Source organism: Mercenaria mercenaria, chromosome 5 (assembly GCF_021730395.1).
Source record: "Mercenaria mercenaria strain notata chromosome 5, MADL_Memer_1, whole genome shotgun sequence".
Classification (NCBI taxonomy): Eukaryota; Metazoa; Mollusca; class Bivalvia; order Venerida; family Veneridae; genus Mercenaria; species Mercenaria mercenaria.
In genome coordinates, this window is record NC_069365.1 from 5,916,303 (window position 1) to 5,937,819 (window position 21,517).

The following is a 21,517-nucleotide window of genomic DNA, read 5'->3' on the forward strand; positions in this document are numbered from 1 at the left end:
TTGATAAGAGGAAATGTCATCGTAAATTTTAATATCACTTACTATCAAATGCTGTTAAACTGTCTTTGCATCATAACAATTTGTCAAACACATCCTTCTAACTGGAGATTTAGGCAAATCTACGAAAGTGTAACAATACCCGGACATTCAATTTTGGATAACAGGATTTTGATCAATAAAAGTATTTGAGCCAGGGGTTTTAAATACTGGTTGACAGGGATGAGAATCAAACAGTAAATTTTCTATTGCTTGAACTTTTATTCTTTTAGCTATATACATTTTGTACTGTTTGTCATGTAAAATTCACCTGGGGAGTCTTCTTTCCAACAAAAGAAATAAAAGTGCAGGTTTAATTCTCAGTGGTGTTTTGAATTTAGACATAGTGCTTAAAGTGCCATAACTATTTAATTTTGCACAGAAGGCTTCATGTATTATTGTTCCAAAACATTAAAAATGCATGAATAATAAGATATAGACAAGTGAATTTTTTTAAGACTAGCGATTTTATAAGGGCAAAAAAGTTTATATTATCATTAGATTTGTTAAAAGCTTCGTTATCATGAACATTATTACCGCGGTATAAAATCTCCCACTTGAACACCTCAGTCTCCCACTTTGGAAAGCAAAAACTCCCACTTGACATTCAGAAAAAGTTGGGATGTGTGTATAAATAATATCTGTTTTACGTGCATAGTACAATAGCATATTGTTGAAAGATGTCTAGAGCAAGTCCATGTGATAGTTCAGTTGAATTTCTGGAATAAGTTTATGTGATAGTTTGTATTTGCCATTCTGGAGTAAATTTATATTGTGGACCAAAGATAGATATTATGCAGTAAGTTCATGTGATGGAACAAAGTTGACATTCTTGAGTCATTTCATGTGATGAAGAAAAAAAATGACATTCTGGAGAAAGTTCCTGCAACGGCGAAAAGATGTGCTTACAGATGTATGTTGTGTTGCTTGAAATATGAAGAATATTAAGATAAGTTTGGTGACTTTCCAAGGCCAATTAATAGCAAAATACTCCGTATAACTTATAATAGATCATAAGAGTTAACAAATTCATGGTTTATTGCAAAAAATGTGTATTTGTTACAGGAGTCTGAGTTACTGTATGAAGTGGAAGTGCCTGGACCACCGGTTACAATGTCCTTATATGGCAATGATGGAGGTAACTATACAAGTTTTGAGTAATTTTCATGTTTAGAAATGTGGCAGTCTGTTTATTATTCTGAAATATATACAGTACTGAAAGGAGTATGTTTCACTTTGGCCAGGCAAGTCAGCTGCCAACAGACAAAAAGGTAAAGACAAATAGAAATTAGAAAAAGGATAAGCAAAATAGGATATTAAAATACATGTATATCCATCTGTTAATGACAAATTTAAATCTATCCATTTAGAAGTCATATATGTTGTGGAAGATATCCTGAAATTACTGAAGTATTAGTTACTACTATAATTCTACCTGTCTGCTCTCTAACTAGGTGATGATGGCACTGAAATATTGTTTGGTACAGCAGACGGCAGAGTGGGACTGGTCCAGATTGGAAGGTTTGTTCTATATATATCTTTTACCTGCTCAATTTGGCTTGCTTAAAAGAGCAAATTCCAGACTGTCAGTATAGGACTGGTCTAGACAAGAGTAATAGAATACATGCTGTCCATGTAAATTTGACCTAAGACACTGTGCCACAGTCATTTATACTCATCTCCTTATTCTAGTGAAGAAGTTGTCAGTTTCAAAAAACTTGGTATATTTAACAGACATTTTTGTTAGAAATGCTGCTCGGACTTGTATTGAACAAAACAAACCCATTCATACAGGTGCTATGTCTTAAAGTTTATTGGAGGAAGCTGCATTTTTACAATCCAAAAACATGAAAAATACATGTAATGTTTCGAAATCGGATTCAGCATATGCGACTTTTATTTTAGAGACCAACCTATACACAGATGGGAGTTGCCAAATGAGAAGAGGAATGGAGGTGTGTTGTGTATTGACAATTATGATATCACAGCAGATGGTGTCCTTGACCTGATTCTAGGACGTGATGATGGTCTGGTGGAGGTGTACAGTTATGATGACTCTGATGAACCCATCCATAGGCACACTCATGTATGTATGTGAGGGTCATGCTAATGTATACACAGTACGAACTTGCCATGTGGTTGAGGTTGCTGACTTCAAATCACTCTCCCATCGCCCATATGAGTTTGAAATGTTGGTTGGGGTGTAGAATTTATCAAGCTGGCTTACAGAAGGTCTGTGGTTTTACAAAGGACCCTGCTAATGATGAAATAATGCCTGGAGGGGCATCCTAGGTCTTCCTCTACCATCAAAAGACGGAAATTTCCATATGCCTATAACTGTGTTGATGTGATGTTGAACCCAACAAAAACAAAGCTGACAAAAATACAGACTGATCTCGGGTTTATTAGTCCCCTACTGGTTGAAAACCAGTTTCAGGGACTATAGGAATGCCCTTTTCCGTCCGTCATTCCTTCCGTCTGTCCGCAATTTCGTGTCCGGTCCATAACTCTGTCATCCATGAAGGGATTTTAATATTACTTGATACAAGTGTTCCCCATGATGAGACGACATGTCATGTGCAAAACCCGGACCCCTGCCTTAAAAGTCAAGTTCACAATTGGAGGTCAAAGATCAACAGGGCTTTTTTCCTGTCCGGTCCATAAGTCTGCCATCCATGAAGGGATTTTAATATTACTTGGCAGAAATGTACCTCATGATAAGACGATGTGTCATGCTCAACTTTCAGACCCCTAGCTCAAAGGTCAAGGTCACACTTGGCAGTCAAGTGTTAACATGGCATGAACAGGGTCTGTTTTTTGTCCGGTCCATAACTCTGTCATTCATCAAGGGATTTTAATATCACTTGGCACAAATGTTCCCCTTGAGACGACTTGTCATGTGGAAATTCCGTACCCCTGGCTTAAAGGTCAAGTTCACAATTGGAGGTCAAAGGTCAACAGAGCTTTTTCCTTTCCGGTCCATAACTCTGTCATCCATGAAGCTATTTTAATATTACTTGGCACAAATGTTTCCCATGATGAGACGACATGTCATGCACAAAACTCGGATCCCTAGCTCAAAGGTCAAGGTTACAATTGGAGGTCAAAGGTCAATATGTTTTTTTTTCCTGTCTGGTCCAGAACTCTGTCATCCATCAAGGGATTTTAATATTACTTGGCATAAATGTTCCCCATGATTAGATGATGTGTCTTGCGCAAGACCCAGAACCCTAGCTTAAAGCTCAAGATCACACTTGGAGATCAAAGGTACATGGGACTTTTTTCCTGTCCAGTGTATAACATTTTCATGCAAAACAGGATTTGAATATTACTTGGCACAAATGTTCACCACTATGAGACAGAGTGTCATAAGCAAGAACCTGGTCCCTAGGTTGAAGATCAAGGTCACACATAGAAGCCAAAGGTCAGATACAAGAATGACTTTGTCTGGAACATTTATTCTTCATGCATGGAGGAATTTCATGTAACTTGGCATAAATGTTCACTACCATGAGACGGATTGTTGTGTGCAAGAACCAGGTCCCTAGGTCTAAGGTCAAGGTCACACTTAGAGGTCAAATGCCAAATTCAAAAATGACTTTTTCCGGAGCATTTCTTCTTCATGCATGGAGGGATTTTGATGTAACTTGGTACAAATGTTAACCACTATGAGGCATCCTTGTTTTTAGAATTATGTCCCCTTGTTTTACTATAAATAGCTTATATTGTAACTTATTTATTACAGGCCGTATGGAAAAATCGAGACCAGTTTTCTGTGGTACAACATGCATGTTACATCTAATTTTTATGTGTATTTTGACCTATCTATATGTTTTTATATATACAAATGTTAGTCCAAGTGTTTTGTTATTACATATTGTATATATAGTACAATATTGTTTATACATTATTGACAGATATCATTTCATTATGTTATACTGCAGTAGAGAAAATTAGGTGCCTTCCAGTAGGGGACTTTGTATTGCATGGCAGTACTTCATTCACTTGTTTTGTACAGTGATGGGATAGCAGCCCCAGCCAAAATGAAGCTGCCTCCAATGGTATCATCATTGAATATTATTTTGTACCATGTATCGGCCGTTTTAGGGTTTTTCCTGTTAAAAGGGGCTCCAAACAAGAAACCGAGAAGAAAAAAAATTATATAATGCAGCAGACAAAAAAAAATGTAGTATAAACATGAATTTATGCACAAATCTTGGCTTTGTGTTTGCTTTACATTCTATATTGACTGTTTCAGACGTGTAGTGAGAGTATAACATCCGTGCAAGGTGGGGTAGTTGCTAGTGCAGGCTATGATGAAATTGTCTGCTCTACTTATGCAGGTAAGGGCCTGATTAACTTGAAGTCTGGTAGTAATTTATCTCTCAGTATCTAGGGCAATTATGAACCTTTTAGTAATTTACGTTACATTGTTGAACTGTTTTGTTATTCTACCAAACAACAGTGTAGATGTCAGTATGCAGTTCTTTTCTGAATTATCGCTAGATGATTTATATTGAACTTTGAACAATAAAATTTTTAAGTTCTTCAGATGAAAAATAAAGATATCCACACATATATATTTACTGACACTATGAGCTACTGATTAATGTTAAAGGTTGGATAATGGGCCTTACTACAGAGAGTAAAAAGAAAACGGCTGGGCCAGATGCGTCTTTATTGACCACCGAGGGTCGAGATAAAATTGTAGGACTGAGGTAGTACAAGGGGACAGTACCGTACAACTATATACATGTATCTTCTTTATATCTCACTAGCTTAGCTTCTGTTTTGTCTTTATGCTTTCTTAGAAGGAATTTAACAGTTTGTTAAGAGGCAGTGTTGTAATGAAAAATAAGGTTATACCAAATTAATTCGGTTTTCCATTTCACTTTTGAAACATAATTTTCTATTCAAATTTCCAGAAGATTTTGAACCTGAGAAAATCAACTTTATTCAAATTTAACCTTAAGAATATGTAATGGAAGTTAAATAGAAGAAACAATTCAAATTGATTAAAGCAATTACAGTGAGTTTTTGGTGACTTTGTTATATACATGTATTTTACTGAAGGAATAATTATAATTGTGTGTTAATTAGTTCCTTGTAAGGAGGCTGGCTCATGCTTTACATGTTGGTACTAAATTTTAGATGTGAAACTGCACTGACCTTTTGGCATAATGTCACAGTATCAGGGTATAAACTCCATATATCTTTCACAGGTGTCCTGCTTTTTTTTGAAATTACAATATCTAGGTGCAGTTTCTTACTTTAGATAGGGTATATGTTTGTTTTCTCATTGTTTTAAAATGTATGCCTATAGGTTGAGTGCAACTAAAAGATGAAGTGACATTTTAAAAAAGGACATTGATGGTAGGGTTAAATTGTATTTCTAGACCCAGAATAGACTGGAAGTCTTGTTAAGTTTGGTTAATGCTGGGGCACCAATGATCAGAAGAGCAGAAATATTTTCTTCATGGTCGTGCATTCAGTTCACCCTCAGAAAAAAAACACAAAATGTTTTTACTTTATTAATTTTATTTTTAGCTCACCTGTCACATAGTGACAAGGTGAGCTTTTGTGATCACCCTTCGTCCATCGTTTGTCCGTGCGTGCGTCTGTCCGTGCGTCCGTCAACAATTTCTTGTCTGCACGATAGTGGTTTCATTTATGATTTTATTTTAATCAAACTTGCACAGAACTTGTATCACCATAAGACCTCGGTTCCTTTCTTGAACTGGCCAGATCCCATTATGGGTACCAGAGTTATGGCCCCTGAAAGGGCCAAAATCCGCTATTTTGACCTTGTCTGCATAATAGCAGCTTTATATATGATTTGATATTTACCAAACTGGCACACAACTTGTATCACCATAAGATCTTGGTTCCTTTCTTGAACTGGCCAGATTCCTTAATGGGTTCCAGAGTTATGGCCCCTGAAAGGACCAGAATTAGCTATTTTGCCCTTGTCTGCACTAAAGCAGCTTCATTTATGATTTCAGTTTAATCAAACTTGCACAAAACTTGTGTTGCCATAAGATCTCAGATCCTTTGTTGAACCGGCCAGATTCCCTAATGGGTTCCGGAGTTATGGCCCCTGAAAGGGCCAAAATTAGCTATTTTGACCTTGTCTGCACAATAGCAACTTCATTTATAATTTGATTTTAACCAAACTTGCACACAACTTGTATCACCACAAGATCTTGGTTCCTTTCTTAAACTGGCCAGGTTCCATCATGGGTTCCAGAGTTATGGCCCCTTAAATGTCCAAAATTGGCTATTTTGGCTTTTGCAGCCATATAGAGACTTCATTTATGGTTTTATTTGATACAAACTTCCAAAATATCTTCAACAACAATAAATCTTGGATTCCATGACAAATCAGATCCAATCGTAGTTTCCAGAGTTATTTTATATCTGATTACCTCCCCTGATTGTAGTCAAAATGGATTTATATCAGTAAGTACCGACAGGACTTATTTGAAATTTCATTATTGTCATTAGTTGGACCGAGCCAATCAGGGTAGATAACTATGGACTGATTTTATGTCAAATTACCTCCCTTTATTTCAAATTAAAATGGGTATATCTTCGTAACTAATGAAGATACTGATCAGAAATTCCATTTATGCCAACAGATTTATTTGGCAGATCCTTCTTTTGTTAACTTACAATAATTTTCTTTTGAGTTACTTTCCTTTTACGTTACTATAAATAGCTTATTTTTAGTAACTTTTTTTATTATTGGCCGTAGGGAAAAACAGAGACCATTTTTCTGTGGTACAACATGGATGGTACCTCCAATTTTTAGGTGTATTTTGACATATCTGTACCTTGTTAGAATTTTGTTTTTCTTTTTGGTTAAATTTCTTTCCTTTGTTGTTCCTGTCCTTTGGACTTAGATATTTTTTCTGAGGACCTTCTTGTCCTCAAGTGCAATGATAACAGGTGAGCGATATAGGGCCATCATGGCCCTCTTGTTTGTGTTTCATGCTCAAGTTTATTGGACTATTGTATGTGTACTTACATCAGCACTGGACTTGTTGCAGCAATTTTAGCAAGAATGTGAATCTGCTAATTCATATACAAGTAAAATGCGAACACTGCTGGGGCAGATTACCGATTTCCGCAAGTAAATACTCAAACATTTCAAACAGAAACATTGCTGGCTTATTGTTAATATCAAGTTAATCTGTTCTGTTTTTTATGCTAAAGTATAATCATGCAAACAGATTAAGCTGTTATTTACAAATGTTTTAGTAAATCCATTTTCAATGTCTGTAGGTACAAATGCCTGTAGCAACAATATTATATACCCTTTTACTAAACAACAAACAAAGTATTTGCAACTAAATTAATTTGATGTACAGATAACAATAAAATCTTTATGAAGATCATTTGGAAGTGTAAAGTGAAACCAAGAAAAAAAAAAAACAGCAGGCTACTCACTATCCAAAACGTTTGCAGAGAACTCATTTGACCATTAATTTTAATAAAAGAAACATCAGACTATTGGTAAACAATTATAAAACACAAAATAAAAATGTCAATATCATTTTTTCTGTGGTGCCTCAAGGATAAGGATTTAATGAGACAGAATTCATACTTCAACATTGAAAAAATAAGGTCAAATGCTGTGTTTCTGTTTTGAATTTTGCTAACTCCATTTAAAAATAACCTTAGGGCAGACATAAAACCTACCTAAATTTCTTCCACAATATATAATCTAAGAGTGAAAGCAAAATAGAGAACTTTCACTGCGTGTAACTCAATATTTTTAAAGATGTGTAACTCTACCCCCTTCTGTTTAAGTAGTAAATTATGTCTCCCCAGGAGACATATTGTTTTTGCCCTGTCCGTCCGAGCAATAACTATAGAACCATTTGACCTAGAACCTTCAAACTTCATAGGGTTGTAGGGCTGCTGGAGTAGACGACCCCTATTGTTTTTGGGGTCACTCCGTCAAAGGTCAAGGTCACAGGGGCCTGAACATTGAAAACCATTTCCGATCAATAACTAGAGAACCACTTGACCCAGAATGTTGAAACTTCATAGGATGATTGGTCATGAAGAGTAGACGACCCCTATTGATTTTGGGGTCACTCCGTCAAAGGTCGAGGTCACAGGGGCCTGAACATTGAAAACCATTTCCGATCAATAACTAGAGAACCACTTGACCCAGAATGTTGAAACTTCATAGGATGATTGGTCACGAAGAGTAGATGACCCCTATTGATTTTGGGGTCACTCATTCAAAGGTCAAGGTCACAGGGGCCTGAACATTGAAAACCATTTCTGATCAATAACTAGAGAACCACTTGACCCAGAATGTTGAAACTTCATAGGATGATTGGTCATGCAGAGTAGATGACCCCTAACGATTTTGGGGTCACTCTGTGAAAGGTCAAGGTCACAGGGGCCTGAACATTGAAAACCATTTTCGGTCAGTAACTTGAGAACCACTTTACCCAGAATGATGAAACTTCATAGGATGATTGGTCATGCAGAGTAGATGACCCCTATCAATTTTGGGGTCACTCTGTGAAAGGTCAAGGTCACAGGGGCCTGAACATTGAAAACCATTTCCGGTCAGTAACTTGAGAACCACTTGACCCAGAATGTTGAAACTTAATAGGATGATTGGTCATGCAGAGTAGATGACCCCTAACGATTTTGGGGTCACTCTGTGAAAGGTCAAGGTCACAGGGGCCTGAACATTGAAAACCATTTCCGGTCAGTAACTTGAGAACCACTTGACCCAGAATGATGAAACTTCATAGGATGATTGGTCATGCAGAGTAGATGACCCCTATTGTTTTTGGGGTCACTCTGTGAAAGGTCAAGGTCACAGGGGCCTGAACATTTAAAACCATTTCCGGTCAGTAACTTGAGAACCACTTGACCCAGAATGATGAAACTTCATAGGATGATTGGTCATGCAGAGTAGATGACCCCTATTGTTTTTTGGGGCAACCCGTTAAAGGTCAAGGTCACAGGGGCCTGAACATTGATAACCAGTTCCGATCAATAACTTGAGAACCACTTGACCCAGAATGTTGAAACTTCATAGGATGATTCAACATGCAGAGTAGATGACCCCTATTGATTTTGGGGTCAGTCTATTAAAGGTCAATGTCACAGTGGCCTGTTCATGTAAAATCATTTTTTGGAAATAACTTGAGAACCACTTGACCTACAATGTTGAAACTTAATAGGATGATTGGACATGCAGAGTAGATGACCCCTATTTATTTTGAGGTCACTTGATCAAAGGTCAAGGTCACAGGAGCCTGAACAGTGACTTGAGAACCACTAGGCCAAGAGTGTTGAAATTTAGCGGGATGACTGGACATGCCAAGTAGATGATCCCTATTGCAGCTAACCATCAGTGTCTCTTTGACTTTCGCTCCTGACCCCTATTGACTTCTTGCCTATAGGACTTTGCATTGGGGGAGACATGCGCTTTTTTACAAAAGCATTTTCTAGTTCACTTTGAACACCAAGAAATCGCTTATAAGATTCATCTTTTCCCATTTTTGTACAAGAAATCAATAATAAGTCTTGAAAGAAGTAAAAACTTACTAGAAAAAAAGGAAAATAAGGGGAAAAAAATTGGTCCCAGTAGGGCTTGAACCTACGCCCCCCTAAGAATTGCAGTAAAAGTAGGTTTATGGTAGGAATTGAATACTCTTCAAAAAGGAGGTTCTCTATTAGTGATCTAATACCTTAAGTGGAATTTTATTGTAATAATATTGAATGGACTACATGGTCCGAAAAGGACGGGAAAATACAACAAAACTGACAAGCATGATTTGGCAAAAAGTTAAATTTCATTCACATTAGATTTTATATTGTACACCTCATACAGTAACACATATTTCTAAATACTACTGAGATTCCATTTATGTATCTGAAATGGAATTAAAACAGAGCTAAACATATAACTTAATGCTCACACTAGTGTGCAAGTAAAGTACATACAAAAATAAATACGCCTCTCACCAATAAATATGTTTGCGCTTATTGTGCTGAAAGGGGTACATGTACAATATCTTGTTTCAGATTTGACATAAGGATTGTCACTTGATCAAAGAGTTGTGTAAATGGGAATCTGAGGAGATATTACATATTTAGCAATCTGTTTTCATGCTTTTAACATTTTATCACTAATCTTTTGACCATTTTATTCTTTTACAGGTTTTAGTATTAATAAACATTTTATTTCAAGCACAGCTACTTTTAAACTTACAGATAGAGTCACTAACCTGTATCTCAGGAACTCTCTTCACCATTTTTTTCATTCTGTTACCATGTCATTTTAGGCTGGATTTTAGGTCTTACCACGGAACAGCTTACAAAGTCTGCTGGACCAAAGGAAGTTATTGCATCGACTGCAGCCGTTAGTAAAATAACCGGCCTAAAGTATGTTTGATGTTTCTGTTTCTGATCAATGAATTTGAAGGGTTAAATCATTCAATGATTCTAATTGAAAAACAACACTGTTTCAATGAAGTTCTCTTGTGTGTATATGTGTGTGTATGTTTCTTTTTTCCACTTAACAGTAACATCATCCACAAGCACTCTTGTAAATTGTTGTTTTTTTTTCACACGTAACACTTCTTTTTTTATTGACATTAATAAATATTGTAACATAAATATTTAACAGCACATACATTAATTGATAAGTACTTATTCTTTTTGTATCTTGTGTCAGTTTGAACAGGTACTTATGTCATATGTCCTTAATTAGTTTTTATCATACTGATTGATAACAGGACTGAGGTCTGTTAGACGTATATGGGATAATAGTACATTTGAACAAAATACACTGCTTCTCTCATTTTCTATATTCACAAATAAACATTTGTTGTGTCATATTTATATCGAAATTTATCTAACACACTGATGGTTAAAAATTACTCCTTCTGGGGGTTATTAGGGGGGGGGGGGGGATGGTGGCTAAGGTTTCTGACTTCAAATCACTTGCCCCTCACCAATGTTGGTGCGAGCCCTACTCAGGGTGTTGAATATTTCATGTAAGGAAACCATCTAGCCAGCTTACGGGAGATCGAGCGTTCTACCCAGGTGCCCGCCCATTATCAAATAATGCACGGAGGGGCACCTGGGGTTGAAAGTTGACATATGACCTGTAAATGTGTCAGTGTGATGTTAAACCCAACAAAAACAAAACAAACAGCTTATTTGGATGCCTTACGCTATTATGTAACATTTTACAATTGCCATTGAAAAAGGTATTACAATGTCCATACTGGTCAATTATTTGGACTAGTCAATAGCAAGTTTAATGACATTTCAAGACTCTGGTCTCTGTACTGAGCTATACCAGCCCTGGAGGATTGTCTATTTGAGGTCATATGTTGAAGTTTTATCATGGCCAAATTTTGTATTGATAAAAATGAAACATTATTAAACATCTGTGTAAACAATAAACAGGTTTGTGTGTTGGATAAGAGAAGTACACACTTTTATAAATGTAAACACAGTATGAATTCACGGTTCCACTATGAATGACTTGATACTTCATATTTAATTGTAATTCCAGCTCTATATCTGGTTTGTTTACAATTTTGTCAGATTGAATATATTTAATGAGGATTTCTTGCATTTAGAATTAATACCTAGTGATAAGGATGAGAGCAAAGTATAGTTTAAAGTTTTCTTTTGATCAGCCAATATAGAACTATTTCAAAGAAACGAGACTCTCTATTACAAGAAATGACATAATGTTAATAAAAATTAGCTGTAGAATTTAGAATGTACAATATATTGAATACAAAGATAGTTGACATTTAGACTAAAGTGGACACTGTATTTATGTTAAATAAGTAAACTTAGTTGAGTCTCTGTATATATCTGTTATTTGGTTGTGGTGCATGTTACTTGTTAATGGTGGCTGGAACATGTAACATTATTGCATATTGGTTATAGTAAATTAGCTTTGGTAATTCCTGTATGTAGGTTAACATGTTTGAAAATTTTAGTTGTTTGTTCTGACACCATCCAAAATTCAATAAACTGTCTACAAGATGATTGCCATTGGTCAGTAGATGGCCCCTATCGTTTTGGGGGCCAGTAGGTCAAAGGTCAGGGTCACAGTGACCTATAGACTGAAAATGGTTTCTGCTTGGTGACTTAAGAACCCTTGTGCCTATTGACTTATATGATTGCCAGTATTTAGATGATGACCTCTATCATTATTTGGGTCAGTAGGTTAAAGGTCAAGGTCTCAGTGATCTAAGGATGGAAAATGGGACATGCCATCACAAGAACATGTTCTTAACAAAAAACTCTGTGTGAATTATAATTTCAACAGTTATAAAAAGAAACCAACATAGTATTAATATCATTTTCTAGAAATCACATTTAAAAAAAGAAATAGGACCAGGAAAAAAATACTTTAGAGTTATTACTGCCTGAAAAGTAACATATAATAAAGTTACGAACACAAATTTACAAGTTGGGACACAGTCTTTTAATGTTACTGGTAAATTCAAATCTAAATATCTTTAAACTCTTTAATGTTTGTGTAAATTGATATCCAAGTTCTGCAGTCCTTTATGCTGTTCCTTGAAAGGTGTGTTCACTGATACATGACACAAAGTTTTAAATATGCTTGCAAATTTACATGAGAAAAAATGCCAGAAAATTGAACATATTTTATTATAACCAGTAATTTGTATTTGAACCTTCATATAGCCAATAGTTTCTGTTGTTAATTGGTGAATATTTGTTTAATTTAGAACTGATTTAGAGGAGCTTCAGCAGAAAGTGATGACAGAAAGAGAGAAATATCAACAAACAGCTCAGAGTAACACTGCCATCTCTGCTGTACCTAGCTTTCATATCAACGATAAGTTTGTGCTCAACAGAGAAGATGCTAGTTACACATTGAGCTTGGAACTACAGATGCCCATTGATAATGTATTGTTACAGGTAAGTTCATGTTGAATTGGGAAGATGCTAGTTACACTTTGAGCCTGGAACTACAGATGCCCATTGATAATGTATTTTTACAGGTAAGTTCATGTTTAACATGGAAGATGCTAAAACACCAAATTCAGTTGGACAGTTACTGAGCAGACACTATCGTGTTATATCATGTATTGAGATCAAGCTAACATCTCTCATCAGACACTATCATAAGCTTACATCTTCTCTCAGCATTGTATATCTGCAGAGTACTCAACAACATTGTTTATTATTTGAACATTTGAATACCATTTACTGCTTTCCTTTAATATAAAATGATGAAGCAGTGGTTTAATATTATAGAGTGATGAAACAATTCTTTACTATTGTAGAGTGATGTACCAATAGATCTACTTGATGTAGAGAAGAATTCAGCTGTTGTCAGTTACAGTGCCTGCCATCCTGAGGTATGTATGTGTTCCATAAACAAATAAACTTTTATTCAGTATTTTTCATTTTTTCAGAAATTCAATACTTGGACGTTGACTAATATTTCACATTTTAGTAACTACTCCAGTCTTCATATTCAAAGAAATATCTACTTGCATTTGGTTTATTTTATTGTTCCAAATATAATTTAATGAATATCAAATTTTGCAAATGTTTGGAAGACATTGGTACTGTTTCAGAATTGAAGTGTAAAATATGAGCTGTACTGATTATTATGGATGTTGAGGCATGTTAGAATAACACAGATATATATACAGTATATAAAGTTCTCTTTGGATTCAAATTTGACATTGGTGTGATGCTTTAAGCAGCAGAAGCTGTCACAATACATTTGTCTATGTTCTTTATAGGAGGGGAACTTCCTGTTGGCAACATACAGATGTCAAGCAAACACAACACGTTTGGAGTTGAAGATACGATCAATTGAGGGACAGTATGGTACAATACAGGCATATGTTACACCCAGAGTACAACCAAAGACATGTAAAGTGAAGCAGTATCAAATTAAACCTCTCTCACTTCACCAACGAACACATGTGTTTGATGAGAACAGGTTAGATGATTGTACAGCAGTATATGTTTAGGTGTTTATTGTGTTAGATTTTACACCGTTCCTCAACAGTACAGGCTTTTACTTATATAATGTGACAATGTCCAGACATGAATCAGGTGTATGGGACAAATTTCCTTAGAGGTTTTGTCTTCAGTTTATCACCAGGAACATACACCTTGTAATGTGAAGCATGGCGCTCTGCTGCTATGTCAAACTGTGTAGACTACAGCAGTTTATGATCTTAGTTAATGTAGTACTGTGTAGATGATCTTAGTTAATTTATCACTGTGCAGACTGCCTGTTAGTTTAACACTTTGAAGACTACATATGTGTATGATCTTTGTTCATTTAGCACTGTGTAGACTACTGCAGTTTATGATCTTAGTTAATTTAGCTTTCTGTAGACCACAGTAGTTTATGATCTTAGTTCATTTAGCACAGTGTAGACCACTGTAGTTTATGATCTTAGTTCATTTAGCACTGTGTAGACCACAGTAATTTATGACCTTAGTTCATTGAGCACAGAGTAGACCGCAGTAGTTTATGGTCGTTATTAATTTAGCTTTCTGTAGACCACAGTAGTTTATGATCTTAGTTCATTTAGCACTGTGTAGACCACTGCATTTTATGATTGTTACTAATTTAGCTATGTGTAGACCACAGTAGTTTAGTTCATTTAGCACTGTGTAGACCACAGTAGTTTATGATCTTAGTTCATTTAGCACTGTGTAGACCACTGCATTTTATGATTGTTACTAATTTAGCTATGTGTAGACCACAGTAGTTTAGTTCATTTAGCACTGTGTAGACCACAGTAGTTTATGATCTTAGTTCATTGAGCGCAGTATAGACCACAGTAGTTTATGATCTTAGTTCATTTAGCACTGTGTAGACCGCTGTAGTTTATGATCTTAGTTCATTTAGCACTTTGTAGACCACAGTTAGTAGTTTATGATCTTAGTTCATTTAGGACTGTGTAGACCACAGTTAGTAGTTTATGATCTTAGTTCATTTAGGACTGTGTAGACCACAGTTAGTAGTTTATGATCTTAGTTCATTTAGGACTGTGTAGACCACAGTTAGTAGTTTATGATCTTAGTTCATTTAGGACTTCATAGACCACAGTAGTATATGATCTTGGTTCATTTAAGACTGTGTAGACCACAGTAGTATATGATTCTTAGTTCTTTAGCACTGTGTAGTGACAGTAGTTTATGATCTTAGTTAGTTTAGTACTTTTGTAAACATTTTTACGTGCATGTTGAATAACTATGTATGGTTTATTAAAATAATTGATGGTTAATTACACAACATTTAATATTATGTCACATGGATACCTTTGAATACTGTCTCTAGAACACACAGATCAACTCTTTTGTAGAAAATTGCATAATTTGAAGTTTTTTTGCAAAGGGTCATTGTTATGACCCCCATGAATGGAAACATTTAAGTTTGTTACATTACTTCATTTATGTTGTTTTCTATTCTTTTACAGACCACATAACAGCCTGAAGTTGACAGGACAATTCAGTCAGGCAGAGATGCACTCCTGGGTATGTTTCTGTCTCCCAGAGTTACCTGAGAAAACGCCACCTGGTGACAGTGTACAGTTTCACTTTATGTCAACTTTCCTTGATACTCAACTAGAATGTCTATACAGGTAAATAAATCATTATCCAATGCCTTATATTTGTTTTAATTCCTAAGTATGTGGTTACTAGTAATGTGCTGGTTAATAGCAGTGTTCCTGATTCATGAGTTGATGGTTAATGGCATTATCTTTGTCAAAATGTTTAACAAAATTCTGTTGGCCCAAAACATGCTAAATCTCTTGTCAAATATCATTTGCACTGTCCTTGTTATTTATCTTTGTAGTATTGTCAAAAAAATTATAGTTATACAGAATTATGAAAAATGATTTACTAGTCAAACTTACTCCATTCAAAATCAGTGAAACATTGGAGTTATTGCATTATCTAAAACACAGAAAATAATAGTTGCTGGGACCAAATTTGGCCATAATTTATACATTCAATTTCAACCATGGCTGTCAGTCAGGTTGTTTTATACTGATTTATCACTTGTGGTAATTTTGAAGCATTTCCAACACTATGTAATAACTTATTTTGTAAATATTTATGTGTACATACTTTTCTTTCATTTCTTGCTCGTACTTTATAGCAAAGGTGTAGCAACATTCCGCTCTGACAACATCTCCACAATCTCCATTCTCAAAGATGTTCTCACAAAAGAAGCTACGAAGAAGAAAGTCCGACTGGATATAACATATGGTGAATGTTCAGTTCTATCATTTACTACATAAATCATAGTTGTTTTAGCATTTTTGGCTCACCTGAGCATGAAGTGCTTTAATATGGTGAGCGCTTAAAGTATTGTTAGATATCCATCTGTCATCTGTCAGTAATAATTGGTTTGTTAATTCTGCATTCGTATTTCTGAAGCAGTCATAATTAATTTTTGACACAGTATATTTATACTAAGAAAATATTAAAAGTTACTCCTGGACAAGTATATAATAAATAAAAAAGAATATATATATATATATCGTACATCCTTGGTTAAGTATGACTATTGGACATCAGACTGTAAAGCTAAGAGTTATAACCATTTATTTATCAAAAACTGTGATATTTTACATTCTGACTCATTTCTTCACCAATACTATTCCTATGTATGACCTCTAATGCTCAGTTCATTCTGATTATGGGTTAACTTAAATAAATGAATAAATAGATCCGGAGTTATGTGCCCTTGATTTGTTAAAAAATACCATATATTAAGAGTGAAAACTTCAACATGTTTGCATTCTAGCACCCCATTCATTCCTTATCTTGACCATCTCATATTTACAGAGAAATATGCATACTTGTTAGATCTTGCCAAGTTTGACTATGGGCCAGATCGTATTTAGCATATCCAGAGTTATGTGCCTTTGATATTTTATAAAATTCTGCATAATGTTATGTTTACCATATTTGAACATTTAAAAACACAGCCTGTGCTGATTATAAGCTGGATTTGACCAGGTGGTGTAAAGTCATGTTGCCTTGATTTATCCCACAATTGTGTGTCGATATATTAACACTTGATCACCTTCATTTTCTTTACCATGTTCACCAGTCCTAATAATACTGATGCATATTTACAAAAAGAAAGTGAATTTCAGTAAAAGTTTGTTTAGGTTGGGTGAAGGGTATGTTAATTAAGAATATCATATCCTCATCAAATAAAAAGTAGTGGTATTTTATGAACACCCAGTCTTGTGTGAATGCCAATATCATCTGTGTCATTAACTGAGCAGTTATGCACTCTTGATTTAGCAATAATTGCTATGTATAATGTATTGGGTTGTTACTCAAAACATACATTTAACAAACTCGGATGTTTTTAGTATGGTGTACTTAAGAAGTTTCTCTTTGATATTGACCTTGAAGTTTTTATTAAGAGTAATAATCAGATGGGTGATGATATAAGATTCTTTCATTGGTTGTAGGTGCAGATGGGAATTTCTGGCCTGGAGGGTAACTGTTAGGCGGTTACGAGGCTCCAGCCGAGTTACCGCCTAAACAATTACCCGAGAGCCAGATATTGACAGAATCTTTTTCTTGCATAACAATATCAAGAAATAATAATAAAAATCAATTGAACGTCTTTCTTTTTAGAACTATTTCTTATAGCAGCGTATTTAAACAAAGCGCGGGAAAGCAACGCCCGTAAACAGGAATTACGTCATGACGTTTCAAAGACAAATAACAATGTTTAGTTTCGATTTGTTTTATTAGTTGCAGCGTAACGTTATGAATTTTTGATAAAATAACGTGTTTTGAATTGAGAAATATACTATGAGGAACAAAGAGGAACTGTCAAGGTATTGGACTTTTATTCCGTTTCTTGAAATAAAATATAAATAACAACATAAATCTTCTACATATATGTAGTTCTAATATATCATTTAAAGCACGAGAGTCATCTTACACCCCGGGGTGTAAGATGGATTTTTCCAGCACCGGTAAAAATACCGGAATTCCCTGTCTGGTATGCAAGAAAAGGCCATCTTGACCCTCTTGATATTTATTTTATAACATGATATCCTTACTCTAACTTTACACCTTTCCAACAAATATGTGTCAAGATAGTTAGCTTTACTACTGGAAGAATTGGTAGAGCTATTGGACTTGCCTGTGCATCGGTGTTGACGTTAGGGCTGGCATCCTGATTTGGTTAAGTTTTTGTAGGTAAGCTGTTATCTTCATACCAACTGATAGAAATGGATTGAAACTTCAAACACCTGTTCACTGTGATGATCTGACATGCATTGGGCAGGTTCCATAACTCTTTTGTTTTTTGCATTTTTACAAAAAAAATTTAGTTCTATATTCATTCATGTATTTGACAAGGCTGTTGAATAGTCAAGTGTTGCTGCCCTTTGACAGCTCTTGTTTTTTAATTTGCAGAGTCTGTTTTGCCTATTTTATGACAGACTATTAATTTGCTGCTCCTTAGAAGCACCAATTGATGATAGTTAAAATTTGATGTTTAATATTTCAGATATCAATGATGACTCCATTCCATACACGTTGAATCTCATTCATCCTAAACTAGAGTACCAGCTTCTGTTGGCCAAGAAAGTACAACTTATAGATGCCCTCAAGGTATACCACTGATCAGTTGAGATCACAAAAAAGATAAGGAAAAGAAACTCGATTACTTTTTATGTAGTTGCTAAAATCTTAATCAGGTTTCAGATCTACTTTTAGTTTAGGATTTCACTTTTTATAAAATATTTTGTTTGAAATTACTCTGACTACATTGTGAAAAGGTTATGTGCACTGTGTAAAAATGTGAGTTACCTTTCAAAAATATATGCCTAGCTAAATAACTGGTAAAAGTTTATTGTGGTTAATACCTAACATAATTACTTAGCACTGGTTTATTGTACCCCCACAAAGTTTGGTGTGGGGATATATAGGAGTGAGCTTGTTGGTCAGTATGTCGGTCCGTTGGTTTTCATGCTTTCTTGACAATAACTCATGAAAGGCTTGACAGATTTAAATAATTTTTGATAAACAGATGTAACATCAAAAAATACAGGTCAAGTTTGACTTTGAGGTCAGTAGTTCAAAGGTCAAGGTCACGAGGACCAGGAACAGTTAAACAGTTTCTGGATGATAACTTGAGAACGCTTGTGCCTAGGATAATAAATTTTGGTACACAGGTATAACATTATAAAATACAGGTCAAGGTTGACTTTGAGTTCAGTAGGTCAAAGGTCAAGATCACAATGACCCGGAACAGTTAAACCGTTTCTGGATGATAACTTGAGAATGCTTGGGCCTAGGATCATAATTTTTGTACACAGGTGTATCATCATAAAATTCAGGTCAAATTCGACTTTGAGGTCAGTAGGTCAAGGGTCACAAAGACCCAGAACAGTTAAACGGTTTCCAGATGATAACGTGAGAATGCTTGGGCCAAGGATCATGAAAGTTGATAAGGAGGTTGCTCATGACCAGCAAATAACCTCTATTGATTTTGAGGTCAGTAGCTTAAAGGTCAAGGTCACAGGTCACAGTGACCCGGAACAGTTAAACTTGAGAGTCCTTGGTCTTAGGATCACGAAACTTACTAGGGAGGTTGATCATGACATGCAGATGACCCTTATTTATTTTGAGGTCAGTAGGTCAAAGGTCAAGGTCACATTGACCCAGAACATTAGAACTTTTTTCAGGGTTGACAGATTTAAATCATTTTTAGCTCGACTATTCAAAGAATAGTAGAGCTATTGGACTCACCCATGCGTCGGCGTCTGCGTCGGCGTCCAGATTTGGTTAAGGTTTTGTATGTCAGCTGATATCTCAGTAACCACTTGTGGGAATGGATTGAAACTTCACACACTTATTCACTGTGATAAACTGACCTACATTGCAAAGGTTCCATAACTCTATTTTGCTTTTTTACAAAATTATGCCCCTTTTTCGACTTAGAAATTCTTGGTTAAGGTTTTGTATGTAAGCTGGTATCTCAGTAACCACTTGTGGGAATGGATTGAAACTTCACACACTTATTCACTGTGATAAACTGACCTACATTGCAAAGGTTCCATAACTCTATTTTGCTTTTTTACAAAATTATGCCCCTTTTTGACTTGGAAATTGTTGGTTAAGGTTTTGTATGTAAGCTGGTATCTCAGTAACCACTTGTGGGAATGGATTGAAACTTCACACACTTATTCACTGTGATAAACTGACCTACATTGCACAGGTTCCATAACTCTATTTTGCTTTTTTACAAAATTATGCCCCTTTTTCGACTTAGAAATTCTTGGTTAAGGTTTTGTATGTAAGCTGGTATCTCAGTTACCACATGTGGGAATGGATTGAAACTTCACACACTTATTCACTGTGATAAACTGACCTACATTGCAAAGGTTCCATAACTCTATTTTGCTTTTTTACAAAATTATGCCCCTTTTTGACTTGGAAATTCTTGGTTAAGGTTTTGTATGTAAGCTGATATCTCAGTAACCACTTATGGGAATGGATTGAAACTTCACACACTTATTCACTGTGATAAACTGACCTACATTGCACAGGTTCCATAACTCTATTTTGCCTTTTTTACAAAATTATGCCCCTTTTTCGACTTAGAAATTCTTGGTTAAGGTTTTGTATGTAAGCTGGTATCTCAGTACCCACTAATGGGAATGGATTGAAACTTCACACACTTGTTCACTGTCATGATCTGACATGCACTGTGTAGGTCCCATAACTCTACTTTGCATTTTTTTCAAAATTATGCCCCTTTTTCGACTTAGCAGTTTTTGGTTAAGTTTTTGTATGTAAGCTGGTATTTCAGTATCCACCTATGGGAAAGGATTGAACTTCATGCACTTGTTCACTTTATGAGCTGATAAGCACTGTGAAGGTTCCATAACCCTTTTTCCCATTTTTACAAAATTATGCCCCTTTTTCGACTTCCGTATTAATTCAGTTGACAAGGCTGTTGAATAGTCGAGCGTTGCTGTCCTCCGACAGCTCTTGTTGATACATAGGTGTAACCTCATTAAATATAGGGCAAGTTCGACTTTGACATTGGCTTACTTCTGTGACAAGGCTGTATTGTGGGGGTATAATTTGTCACTGCTGTCACAGCTCTACATGTGGTGAACATCCACTTAACGGAGTGGTGTATTGTGGTAAAAAAACAATAAATACCTTGCAGAGGTTGATTGTGGTTATCACCCATTAAATACTTTGCACAGGTTTATGGTGTTAAACGCCCACCTTCATTTTTGTCGTCATTGATTTACAGGAGCTCCATGTACATGAGAACAACTTAGATTTCCTGTCACCAGAATATCGTCAGATCCTTGAAGATGCTGAACAACTCAAGGTAGAGTACAAACGACAACCATGTCACCTGGAGAGATTATATGGTATGTTTGACTCTGTTTTGTATGTTAACATT

General features: G+C 35.5%; 1 protein-coding gene across 2 annotated transcripts in view; it reads left to right on the forward strand.

Annotated features, from left to right (window-relative positions):
- Window positions 1-21,517, forward strand: part of LOC123556345 (Bardet-Biedl syndrome 7 protein homolog) — a 35,793-nt gene that overhangs the window by 11,462 nt on the left and 2,814 nt on the right. The window contains exons 6-17 of one of the 2 annotated variants that reach the window (XM_045346975.2): window positions 1,102-1,174; window positions 1,491-1,557; window positions 1,942-2,122; window positions 4,295-4,379; window positions 4,655-4,754; window positions 12,798-12,990; window positions 13,359-13,433; window positions 13,827-14,029; window positions 15,525-15,689; window positions 16,211-16,320; window positions 18,599-18,702; window positions 21,362-21,485. In XM_045346975.2, coding sequence (XP_045202910.1) covers window positions 1,102-1,174; window positions 1,491-1,557; window positions 1,942-2,122; window positions 4,295-4,379; window positions 4,655-4,754; window positions 12,798-12,990; window positions 13,359-13,433; window positions 13,827-14,029; window positions 15,525-15,689; window positions 16,211-16,320; window positions 18,599-18,702; window positions 21,362-21,485 — 1,480 coding nt within the window. Of the gene's footprint in view, window positions 1-1,101; window positions 1,175-1,490; window positions 1,558-1,941; window positions 2,123-4,294; window positions 4,380-4,654; window positions 4,755-10,358; window positions 10,459-12,797; window positions 12,991-13,358; window positions 13,434-13,826; window positions 14,030-15,524; window positions 15,690-16,210; window positions 16,321-18,598; window positions 18,703-21,361; window positions 21,486-21,517 lie in introns of both variants that reach the window. The other variant, XM_045346976.2, reaches the window with a different exon arrangement.